The sequence below is a fragment of the Siphateles boraxobius genome, unplaced genomic scaffold (assembly GCF_051911475.1).
Source record: "Siphateles boraxobius isolate OS27281-9 unplaced genomic scaffold, OSU_SipBor_1 24, whole genome shotgun sequence".
Classification (NCBI taxonomy): domain Eukaryota; kingdom Metazoa; phylum Chordata; class Actinopteri; order Cypriniformes; family Leuciscidae; genus Siphateles; species Siphateles boraxobius.
Window position 1 is genome coordinate 13,131,368 of NW_027508855.1, and position 13,428 is coordinate 13,144,795.

The 13,428-nt window shown below is 36.5% G+C and overlaps 1 protein-coding gene across 2 annotated transcripts in view; it reads left to right on the forward strand.

The window, feature by feature from the left end:
• Positions 1 to 5,843: 5,843 nt before the first annotated feature.
• Positions 5,844 to 13,428, forward strand: part of piwil2 (piwi-like RNA-mediated gene silencing 2) — a 36,178-nt gene continuing 28,593 nt past the window's right edge. For both annotated transcript variants that reach the window (XM_077241527.1, XM_077241528.1), the window contains exons 1-5: positions 5,844 to 5,972; positions 6,630 to 7,095; positions 7,852 to 7,948; positions 11,155 to 11,266; positions 13,206 to 13,406. In XM_077241527.1, coding sequence (XP_077097642.1) covers positions 6,655 to 7,095; positions 7,852 to 7,948; positions 11,155 to 11,266; positions 13,206 to 13,406 — 851 coding nt within the window. In that variant the 5' untranslated portion in view covers positions 5,844 to 5,972; positions 6,630 to 6,654. The remainder of the gene's footprint in view (positions 5,973 to 6,629; positions 7,096 to 7,851; positions 7,949 to 11,154; positions 11,267 to 13,205; positions 13,407 to 13,428) is intronic.

Genomic DNA, 13,428 nt, shown 5'->3' on the forward strand with positions numbered 1-13,428 from the left:
TGATCATCCATCAAATCTTCCTTATCCCAGAAAATTTTCTTTTTTTCTTTGAAAATCCCTGTACTTGTGACAATGACAACAATGATTATGTCAATGAACAACAACAACAACAACAACAAAAAAGAAACAAATTTTGTCCAAGTGGTCAACAAAAGCCTCGTTGCTGTTTGCCACTTGATCATACATATTATAGCACAGATCTTTAAAGAGAGAGAGAGATGTGACCCTAAATACAGCTTCCATGTCACCCAGCAGATGTAACTATAGCTTGTATGTCTGATAGCACAGCTAACAGGAACATACATGAATGGTAAAACAAAATCTATCTGTTTCCATGATAAACCAGCCTTATTGCATAAGTCATGTTTTCCAGCTTCTAGTCATTTATTGTGCATGCTACCTTATATTTTACAGTTGTTATTTTACTTTAATAAAATTGAGATATGTCATGCATGGGATTGGTACCATAAGGTTTAACCAAAATCTAAATGTAGATATCAGCAATATTATTTTGCATTAAGTTAGCAAACACTTGTTGTTAACATTAATATTTGCAAGCCAGCAAATCTACTCATGATTCCATGGTAAACCAGAGATATTGCATTAGTTGTTTTCCAGATTCTTGTCATTTATTGTACATGCTACCTATATTTGTTTAGTTTTCAGCTCAGCAACCTCGGTTTTGCATATTCTAAACTAGCTAGCTCTGGCTGCTACATTCCCAGAGTTAGCAAACGTTAGTCTGTTAACATGAATATTTGCAAACCTCCTCCAAGCACAAACATCACATACCTGTAGCATTTCACCATCCACTTATTTAGCTGCTGTCGCATCCCTTGATATGCCATCTCCTTTAACCTCCTTCTTTTTCTATTTTAGCCCCCGACCGCTTTTTTGCTTCATTCAACTTTTTTGAGTTTCAACGATAACGCACTCCTGTGCTGTGCTCACTCAGCGCTCACGCGCGCGCCCCCGCCGGCTCGCGATATTACCCTTCTATGTCAAAATAAATTCTATGATGGAATATTATGAGGGCGCCGGCGCCTACTCTAGCCTTTTAGTCCTCTAAAATGTATATAACTTTTTTTTATATTGAACTTGTATAACTTTTATATAAATGTATATAACTTATAAAAAAAATAGATTTTTTTTTAACCATCGCTTTGGCGCCCCCATGATGCGGCGCCCCTATTCGCCGCATATAGCGCATACACACTTTTTGCGACACTGAGAGCTCGGAGATAACAAAAGCCCTGAAAAGCTGAACATTCAAAACCTATCAGCTGAAATTCGACAGCTACAAAGACAATGCTGGGAAGAAGACAAAAAACACCCTCTATATGTGAATGGTGAGCACTCATCCTCATGGAGTTAAGTGGCATGAAAAATGAATCTGTAATGAAGCAGAGAACTGCACAGAATTGGACAGCATGTTCCAGGCTAATGTGAAAAAGCCACCACCACCACCACCATCATCATCATCATCATCATCATCGTTAAACAGCAGGGGCAAGTCACCCTCAGAGCCTTATGTTATCTGAATGCATAATTTTTGTGACCAATTCTTTGGTTATGGGTAAAACTGGGTTTGAATTAAAGCAGTAAAGAAGCTGTACAGGGCAGCTTTCAGAGTAAACTTGTGTACCTCATTTACCACTAAACTGTGTTTATATGGATCTTAAAGGCACATATTAAACTTAAAGTGATATTACCTAAATTACATAAAGTACCTTTTGAAAGGGTACCTCCCATGACAGCTTTTGTGCCTTTTTTTCTGTGAGTGAATCTTTTAGATGCCATTGTGATAAAGTGAGGTATGTAACTTTCAATTCAAAAAACCAAACAATGGGGTTTGTGTTCAAGAGAATTTTATTCACTGTTTTGTCTCACACATGTGTCGAATGGAAGGTGCACATTTCATTGCGACTCATGTTTGTCGGTCTTAGCCTTTTGTGCCTTTAAATAAGAAAAGGTGAATATAAGTTATACAATAATGATATTCTTATTTATGAATTTATTTGTTTAAAACTATTATTTATTATTATTCAAATCTGTTTATTTTAATCAGTGTTTTATTTAAATGATTTAGTTAAATCTCGTTTTTTGTTAATTATGAGTTATGAGCTATAGGATTAGTTTTAGACTTCAGTGCTGAAGTTCAACTTATTTCACATTTGCTAGAAAGGTCAATATTCCAGTAACAAGCCGCCATGCCAACTGTTTTTAAAGCTCAAGGTCAAACCTGGGTCAAGTGCTGCGAGAGATGAAAGCCAAACAGCTGCTTTGACCCAGCATGCTCTCTGCTTCCATCAAGCCTCATTGGTTTTTTCAGAGAATAGCCTGACAAGCAGAGCACTGATGATGAATGTCAGCTTAAATTAAAAGTCATTGCAGTGATTTGCAATGACTGTTGCTGAAATTGCCCTGTTCATGTTGAAATGCTACAATTCAGACATGATCCTCATAGGTGAGTCAGTAGATCTGGTAAAGGTGTTTGTTTACTTACAAATCTCATCTCTGTTAGAGGTCTATTATATCATTCACTCATTAACCATTTATCTGACTCCTGGGGATTCTATGAGTTACTTCTTGCCATATGTCAGAGGTTAGATGAATTGTCTTAGCAATGATTTTTCCATGGTTGGTTGCCAAGTATTTCCCTAACCCACCCCATGGCTTGGTACTCACACACACACACACACACACACACACACGTATTCACACCTACAGACAATTTTTAAACTAGTCCAATCTTCTCCAATTTACTTCAATGTTTTTGGACTGTGGGGGAAAAAAGAAGCACCCGGAGAAAAAGATCTTCTTGGCTCAACAGGGAACCAGGGGAACTCCTGTGAGGCGACAGTGCTAAGGTCTACTATATAATGACATTTATATGATAAAGAAAATAATGATGTTTTTTTTTTTCCAAGGAGAGAATGAGATCAAGACATATACACAGGCCTGACTCAAGCCTGCATTCTCATAGGAGTACCACATCATAATTACATTTTGTTTGATTGACGTTTAATTTAAATAACTAAATCTCTGAAGTATTTAAATGTGCACAAAGCTCTTTATTCCTCATTAAAAAAGTTTTACACCTAAATTAATGAATAGATGGTTTATATGTTGTGCGCAAACTGATTTGCAGTGTGATACTAGAGACACCCAGTGACCCATCCAGATGAGTGTTTTAGCACTGTTGTGTTTAATGGTGAATATTAGGAAATATTAGATCAATGAATACCACATTGACCAGTCAGAATACAAAAACTGTATACAAGACAAGTCACAAATATCTGCTGCCCCTTTGTGTAACGGTTACCAGCTGAGAGCCACCAGAGGGCACTCCACATTAGACTATTGTCATTCCCTAAAAAAACTACATCTCCCATAACTCACTGCCCGGACTCTTCATCCATTATCACATTCACCTGTGTCTCATTGTCTTGTTTAGCTCACCCCATATAAGCCTGCTTTTCTCATTCATCTTCTCTGAAGTCTTGTTTAGTGTAATACTGCATTTCTGAGCATTCTCCCTGGTTTCATGTCTCTTGGTTTTTGGATTTCTTGCCTGTTCCGTGGATTGCTCTTTTGCCTGTGTTCTTCCCTGCCTTGTTGTGATTGTTTGTTTGTGTATGACACTTGCCTGGATTTGGATGACCCTTTAAATAAAAACTGCATTTGGATTCTCAACCTTCATGTCTCAGAGCAGTTTGTGCTACTTTGCTTCACAACTCAGGATAGTCAAGTGTGAAGGGACTGTAAATAAAAATATAATATACTTGGGTTTTTTTCTGAACAGTTTTGAGCCTTGTTGAATATAGAGACATTGCCCTTTTTGTGGATAAGCTTAATCTCCAACCTGACAATTTGGAATCGCGTGGCAGAGTTACATTTCCTTCCAGTTTTGTTCTGTCTGTAGACATTTTTAATAATTAATTGAGATGTCTGATGAGCTCAAAGACTTGTTTCTGGCTGCATAATAAAACAGTGTTTATAGCTTGTGTCTTCACAATCATAGGGTAAAGAAGAAATGTCTCACACAATCCTCTAAAGGCAGTAGACAAAAATACTTTTGGCAGGAGATGTTTGACTTAATGGGCTTTCTCATTATAATAGCAACATTGATGGATACAAACTGGCAATTCAAATGCATAATTGAAATTTCTTGACTGTGAAACGAATCGAACTTTTCACAAATTAAGAAATGTGGCAGCAATAGGCTGTTTTTGGTATAACAATAACTTTGTATTTGGTAGAACTAATTTTAACAAAATGGAATTCATTTGTCAAGCTTTTCAGAATCTTTCTTCTTAGTTGTGTCCACCTCACGTTGCAGATGTTAGAAATTCTCTTGAAGAATGAGGAATATTTCTGAGATACTAGGCCTATATGTTTAACTAAACAGGACACTGTATATGGAAAACAGTACCGTGATGACATGTAGTTTATCTGACGGTTAGTTATTGCTCTCCTCACTGATGTATACAAATACATCAGTGAGAGTTCCACATGTAAGACTGCAGCATCATCTCTTGTGTGAAATATTTTCTGGGTTTGAAATGGTGAACTTTGTTCAGTAGTGGCAAGAAAAGGAATTATCATGCAGCAAAGTTTCACCAGAGTCCTTAAGGAAAAGGGGTTAAACCTTTGAATAACTAAGTATTCACTATCCAAAGTAGACAATTCCTTATGCTGTTTTTTTCTTTTAAAATAGAGTTATTTGCTGCCTTTTTAAACATACCATGCAAATCAAGATTTGTTTTTATATAGTTAAAAGCTTGCAATCAAAACCGATTTTTACTAATTTTCAGAATTTAGTTTCATTAGAATTGTATGGTATTTTCCTCATAAGAGGACACCAAGCATGAAGAGGTTAATGCTCTGCCTTTCTTATTTTTATTTAATCTCTTGAGCCCAGCAGTTCATTTTTGTTCTAGAGGACTTTAGCCATACATTTCTCTGAGACCACACACACGTCACTGTTTTAAGTAATGCCTTAAAGAGAACATCCTGGGCTTTCAGAGAAATAGGCTATTTAGCAGTTTGTCCATGACAGCGTGCTTTGGGTTTTTAGAAGTATCTGACAATATAAGAAACATCACTACTGTATGTAGCTGTAGTATGACAAGAGGGACAGGATTCATTTTCAAATAAACTGCAAAACATTCAGTCAGGGCATAATGTAGGCTACTTTTTTTAAGTGCTTATACAACTATAAACATACAAATCTACTATGAACATATTCGTCAATTTTTTATTTTATAATCAGAAATATAGAGAAAAAAAAGCTAAAGATGCTTTACATTCTAGACATTTTTGCTTGTATTTTAATGTGCTTTAATGCTGTCTAAAGAGTAAGCCTGTATAAAATAAAATCTTAATAAAAAGGAAACTGATTTCATGTTTCTTATGTTAAAAACGGCTCAAATATGTTTCATGGGTAACAATCTGTCCCATCATGCATCTCTGCAAAAGAACGTTTTTAACCACGAGCGCAACGCATGGGATGGGGAAGCGAATCGGTTCTTCTGAATGGCAATTTTCAATGAACCAGTGAAGTAAAGTGACGTGAAGGCCAATTATGCATAGGCCTACAAGGAGTTTTTCCTCTGCATTACACGTTAGGGCACACACACTAGGAGCAGTGAATTGTGAACATCACACACCCGAGGCGGAGGAGCAGTGGGCAGCTAGTCACTGCGACATCCGAGTACTTGCTCAAGGGAACCTCAGTTGCGTCCTGCCAGTATAAATTGAATAACCTTCGGATTATTTGAGTTAACTCAAAAGTGTTCCCAAACGGTCGTGATTCATGGATTGTTTTGACTGAACCGTTTAAAAGAATCGCGAATTGGATAACATTATTGAATCATTATTTGTTCATTTGAATCAGTTCATTCTACCCGGCTTGCTGGAGAGAACATTTGGTTCATTGTCTCACAATATAAAATTCGAAATATTTTCAGGTAAAATTACATTATCACCAATTGTACGATTTTAAGCATGCATCAACCTGATTTGTTTATAAAAATTATCGAATATAATTGTTTTTTCTTTGCGTTCGTCATTCTGTCGAATAATCAGCTCGATTTTACTTCGCGCGCTGTCTAGTGTTAAGTATTGTCTTAACGGTCGACAAAATGCCAAAAAAGTAGGCTACCATATTAACGTAGGTAATTTTACCTTCTTCTAAAAATCTAATATGTCATTAGGCTACTTGAATTTGCTTATACAATTTTGTAAGTGAAATAATATCAGCTGTTGTTTTAGATCCTGTCAGGCTGACACGTGCTCATGTCGACTTTGTCTCTGTGTTTGCACAAAATACATTAACCTCGATTGCAACCTTTGAACTTTTTCAAAAAGTTATATATTGAATGTACTAAAACATGTCTCTGTTGTGTCATGTCTCTATCTTGCACAATGACTCATTAATGGATTATTTGTTGCATGTTGTTTAGGTTAATTCATGCAAATGTAGCTATTAAGAATTGCTTATGAATCAGTGGAGATTTAACGTTACTAATATGATTTAATGCCTTAGAGGTCTGCAGTGCTTTGACAATGTTTTAAATAGACATGTCAAGAAACCTCCATTGATTTCTCTGCTTTGTTTTTGTCAGTTGCACTGAATTACAACAGGAAGAAATGGATCCAAAACGACCACCCTTTCCTGGTCCCCCAGGGGCCTCCCGCCTACCATGGCTGCAGTCGGCAGAAGAACAGGGTCAACTGCCAGCCCAGCCCCAATTGGGGCGAGCCAGAGGTCTTGTCCTGTCTAAAGACGAACCTCTCCCTGGACGAGGTAGAGCCCTAGGTGTACCTGGAGAATCACCTGTGCGATTTGGCAGAGGAGTAACTCAATCTGTAAGTGAGCCTCTGGTGGGCATGGGTAGAGGAGTGCAATTACCGATGGAAGAGGGAGTTTTTGGGCGAGGCCGAGGTTTTTTGCTGCCCATTCCTGAGCCGATTGTTGGGATAGGTAGAGGGGCTGCTGTGGGACCAGTGCCTACCCAGGATATTGAAAGATCAGAGGTGCAGGAAAAGATGCCTGAGCTGCAAGCAGAGGTGGCTCCAATGATTACCAAGGTAAGTGGTGGGCATAGTTAGGGGGCTGCAAAATGTTGGGATTTTTTTTTTTTTTTTTAATTTGCTATTATGAGTTAAAATGCAATTAAAACAAGTTTGCTGTACTTGATTGTAGGATTGCACAATTTGGCAAATGCATAATTGTTGTGATTATATATCACTAATAAAAATATACAAAATAAAAACAAAATAATAGATATTATATATATATATTATAATATATATAAAAATAATAAAAACATTGAATATTGCTTGTTTGTAGGGACGCACAATTAGGCCAAAAGTTTGTGATTTATATAGCAATATGGTTATATTATTATTAATTACTAAATAAAAATATAAAAATTACTCAACAAAAGCAAAATACTATTTTAAAATGTCACTGTAAAATAAAAACATTAAATATTGAAGAAAAATAATATAATAATAATACTTTTATTTTACATCACAACTATTTAAGGCTAACTTTTATGTTGACCGAAAACTTCTCATAAGCACTTCCCATTACAAGTTTGGGAAGATGGTTGCCGCATGTTGCATTCCCAAATCCCAAATTTGATAATTGTAGTGCACTAAGCCATATCGCAAATTCTGTTTTGATTAATGGTTACTTTAAAAAAATAATAATAATTGGAATTAACATTTGTGTAACCAAAGTACAGGAATTGGCTGTTTATTGTTATATATCTTCTAGATAAACACATTTGATTTGGTAATAGATTTATGCATTAGGTCTCAGGTTTGGATTTCTTTTAGGTTGATGCTCCTGGGACAGGTTCATCGCTGGTGTCCATGTTCAGGGGCCTGGGCATTGAGCCAGGAAAGACCTGGGGCAGAGGGGCAGCACCTATTGGTATGTGAGAGAACAGAGAGAACAGTTTTGTTTTTGTTTCATTGTGTGTCTTAATATTTTCAGAAGTGACTTTTAAATGAAAAGATCACCCAAAAAAGTCCTGTCATCAATAACTCTCTCTCTTTCTGCTTGAACCTAGTTTGACCTTATTTTTTCCATGGAATACAAAATGAAATGTTTAGAAGAATGTAAAAGCTGTTCTTGTCCATGCAGTAAGATAAGAGTCGCTCTGCAGATCCGACAATGACAAAAAGCAGCATAAAAGTAATCCATATACATTCAGTATGTAGCTGATGCAGACATCCAACCTGCACCCTCCGTTAGCCACCTAACTTCGGTTCGTTCATTCAGTCGTATTTGTGCGTCGAAAGTGAATGTGGTGAAAGAAGAGGCGTCGGTCTCTACAAAAACTTAAATGCAAGTGGTCATAAAAGACATAAGACGACAACTCCTATGATTCCACGCTCATTCACGGTGTAAAGCTACGCCTTTGTAATTGTTTTGAATAAGCGACCTCTAGCTGTGAAAATTACATACTGTGCCTTTAGTGTAGGTCACTTATTTTGCCCCGAAACCAAAAATAACTGTTTCACTGAAAATGTTAGGTAGCCGAAATGTGGGTGCATCCCTAATAATAATAATAAGAAATGTTGTCTTAAGCACCAAATCAGCATATTTGAATGATTTCTGAAGGATTATGTGACGGTGAAGACTGGAGTAATGGTTGCCGAAAACATTTTAAAATGTATACAATAGAGAGCAGTCATTTAAATTGTATTCATATTTCACAGTATTACTGTTTTTCTGTGGTTTTTGATCAAATGAATTCAGCCTCGGTGAGCATAAGATACTTCTTTCAAAAACATTACATTACGCTGAGATGTTTGAGCATTCATTCAGGCTGAGATGCAGCATTTGTTTTTTTATAAAGATGCATGCTGGCACCATAAAAGAAGCAGGGCCTATACTGTACATTATAAATGCAATGCATCTTTCTGTATATTGTATTTAATCAAACTCTTACCTGTTTCGTTATTCATGTCAGGGCTAGGTTGATTGGAGTGGGCATTAAATTGTGTTCCATCATTCTTGTATCCTTGGAAACACCAACAAAGTTAAATAGTCACCACTTAGACTTGTGAATTACTGCTCAAGACAGCAGGAAGGTCAAGCAGCTAATAATGAAAACAAACTTAATCTGCAATGTAAATACAAATGATGAAAGTAAGCCCATTAATCTTGTATTTAAGAGCTTTTTCCTTTATAAGGATTTAAATAGTGCTTGAAATAGTCCTTGGCTTCTGTATCGGTGACCTTTCTACTTTTTCGCCTTGCGCACAACTCTTGGGGAGCTGCTGCTTTTTTCGGGCTGCACTTCACAGCAGAGTGACTGGCTTAAAAAAATATTTTTTCAATGCAAACATGACATTTTAAGATAAGACTTCCAACCTTTTCGAGCAGTATAATACCCTATGGCTCATCACAGTGTTGCTAATGTTCATAATGCATCGGTTCTGGAATTAAACAAGCTGTCTTAACCAAGATCTTCCAATCAGCAGATTTTCCCACTCGATTTTTCTGACAGTGGATGTCAGATATCAATATGTCAGTACCAAAAAAAGGAGACTAAAACAATTCAGAAATGAATTAAACTTGGGTTTATTCATGTATTCACAGTCAGGGCTCCAGACTAATTTTTCCAATGGTTGCACTGGTGCTACCAACTTTCTCAGTTGGTCGCACCAGCATATGATTTGGTAGCACCTTTTTTTTTGCCACATGCCATGGGATTAATCAATGCATGCTGATGAATAGTGGTTTTAATGGACCAAGGCTAGCGAAGGCTTTCTGGGTTGCAGCAGAAATACCTGTAATATATTAATTATCATTGCCAAATTTCAGGATTTTCATGGATTTTGGACAGTAATTTCAATCTGTAATTTTAAGCATTTTACATTTGAATTATATACAATCTATCTATTTACATTTGAATCATATTCTATCTATCTATCTATCTATCTATCTATCTATCTATCTATCTATCTATCTATCTATCTATCTGTCTATTATCATCTTTCTATCTTTTAAAAATCATTAAATGTATGCATTACATTTTAAAAGATTAGAGTATTATAATAAACTGATACAGATTTTTCGTTATCAAAGTTTATAGTTGTAACAAAAAGCAGAAATCTTACACTCCTTACCTTCTGCATTTTATAATAATTTCCTTTTCCTCTGTCGAGCGATCATGAGAGTAATCACTCGACAGAGGAAAATATAACCGCTGAAAAGACGTAGGAGGAAGGGGCTCTGTGTTTCCGTGAGACCATTTTTATCATTTGTATATGCCTTAATTCGTGAATTCGTAATTTGCGCGTTTCACCATCAGTGTGCAATGCGCGTGGCGTCTACGTTCGTCAATAAATAAACTGCACGTGTCTTGCGGAATAACATTGTAGACGGAACTTCTCTCCGTTAATGTCTATGGCGAGTCAAGCAGGCATTGGGCTACTCCGCAGCCGAGACGACCCCGGGATAAAATAGTCCGAATATAAACACTTATTATAGGCGTACAGTAGTGATTCAGAATAAGTCAAAAACACGGTTTGGAAAATGGATTCATGATGTAGCCTACTCGTTCATTTTGAACATAAGTTACGGACTGTTAGCAGCTGATACAACGCCGTTCTGTTGCTCAAGAATCCACTCGCACAAATGCGACCACATAACATTTTAACTCGCACATTCTCAAAAAATGGTTGCATATGCGACCAATTTGGTCGCAGTCTGGAACCCTGACAGTTCATGTTGAATGTCCTCATAGTGAGATGGCAGATGCTGAAAACACTACAAGCATCCCGCATGTTTGAGGATGTGAAGTAGATTATATTTCTTTTTAGTAGCAGTTTTTTTGCGGTTTAATATTCACAGAAACTAGTCCACATCACGTTTTGTGCACAACCCTATATTTGATTGATCAAAATATTACCAAATTCATTGACATTCTGCATTATACAGTAAATTCCATTTTTATGACTGGATTGTGAGATTCCGTCCACGTTTTACGCATTACGAAAATCATGTTGTTTAATGTGTGTCATCTCCTACAGTTTAGTTAACGAAGAAGCAGGCTGTCTAAGTGTTGTGTGTGAGTATAATTCTGTTATTTGTCTGTATTGAATGTTTTCTCTGTCCTTAATCAGGTAGGGGTGCAGCGGGTGATTTTGGGGCAGATGTCCAGCCCAAGCCGAGCATGATTGGGCCAGCCGCTCTGACTCCAGAAAGAGGAGATGCTTGCTTAGAAGAATCCATCAGGTGATGTTCTCCAGCCAGGATTACCCAGGATTGTTGTTTCTTGCTTGTTTTCTTAGTGCAGTTTCTTTCTCACTAAATTTTTATTTGCACATGGATAACATTTAGTAATAGTTCACCTGAAAATAATGTTCTCTTTCATGTCATTTCAAATAGAGGTTGACCGATAGTGGATTTTACCGATATTTAGGTTTGACTGTACATGACGATAACTGATAATTCAACCGATATTTTTTTAAAAGGATACTGGATTATACTGAAGTAAAACAGTGCTGAACTGAAATGTGCTTAATTAAATAAATATATAAATATGAATATATTAAAATGAGAAGTTCTACAGAACAAACTCTATACAGAAAATAATTTAAACATTAAAATATTACAGGTTTCGTTAGGTATAACCTACAAACATACGTACATTTCATAGGTAACACTTTGCAAGTCCCATTTGTTAACAAGGATGTATTAACTAGCTTTCATGAACTATATGCATTATGCAATATGCATTATACATTTTTACTGCATGTATTAATATGAGCAATACAATTGTACCTTTATCATTCATGTTAGTTCATGGTACATTAACTAAGGTAATGACTGATAAAATAAGAATTAAAACTAATGCATTTCAAATGCATTAGTAAATGTTAAAATTAACAAACTAACAATGAATAATACTTCTACAACTTTTATTAACCTTAGTTAATGTTAAAAATGTAATCTTATTGTAAAGTGTTACCATTTCATATAATTCCATAAAGTCAAGCTTAATGATGGCCATTAAAATTTAATTTAAACCTATATTACGTATATACGTATATAGCCTATGTATAGTCTCTCACTTTATTTGCTTCTATTTTAGAACACTTGATGATTATCTAATCAAAATAACCAGATTATTTTAGTGATAAAAAAAGAACTTAATTCGAACGCGTTTCTGATTTGTTTGTTTCTGTCAGCTGCATGAACATATCAATGTTGAGAAAGCAATCACGTCACTAGCTTTAAATATGCAACTTCGTCGGCTAATGAATGCATAAAAATGACCAGCTGGATATAAACTAATGCAAATAGATGGTAAAAATTGCGCCATAAAACATTTGGGTCAGGTCTGCGTGTGTTTTTGTCACATTGTTTTAACCGCTTGATGTACTAATGTTAGAGTCCTCACAGCCTCGACGGCAAACTGCTGTTCTTTCTCTGCTGATGCAGCATCTAGTCAACAAATTAATTACTTTATAATGATATGGCAATATGTACTTCAGTATTCTGTATTGATACCGCTTCGTTGTCGGTGTTTTAAATGCGCACCTGAAGTGTCAGCGCTCTCTGTGCTGCGTGTTCTCTCCGTGCTACGCGCAGCCTCACGTTAACGTAAACAACTCAGCCAGTGATAGTTTGTTATTTGTCCGCTAGAGGCCGCTCTCGCTCTTTATAATACCAGCAGTCTCTTCTCAGCGCTCTCGTACTGTGTAATGAGAGTGCACCTTCACAGTCGCTCCAGCAATGGACGCAACCTGGAAAAACTATCGGTGTGGATTTTTGCCGATAACGATAGTTCCACCAATCAACTATCGGCACCGATATATTGGCAAAACCGATGAATCAGTCGACCTCTAATTTCAAACCTGCATGACTTTTTCTGGAAGTTTGGAGAAGATTGTAAGTGAATAAGAACTTAAAATTTGGTCTGTTCATCACACAAAGCTGTCATATGGCTTCAGACAAGTTAAGCCGTATGGATTACCTTTATGATAATTTAATGGGATTTATGTTGTCTTTTTGGAGTTTGTAATTTTGCATCATTGAGGAAAGAAAGTCATATGGTTTGGAACGACATGAGGATGAATAAATGCAAGATTTTTTACTATCCCTTTAAAATATGAATATTGAAATATATCGAAATGCTGGTCTCTTGAGTTTCACTTTTTTGCATTTACAGTTTCCTGGGCAGAGGATTTGTTGGTGTTGGCAGAGCAGCATTGCCTCATATAGGTGTAGGTCGTGGACCGATTGGCCCATCAGGCCCTATGTCTCCCATTGCTGCCCCTTTCTCTTTGGCGTCTGCTGCCTCCATCTCTGAAGAAGCTCCGATTGTTCCTGGAACACCCCCTAAAGTTGAAGTGAAAATTGAGACAGTGAAGTATGAATTCTTTCAGTCACCT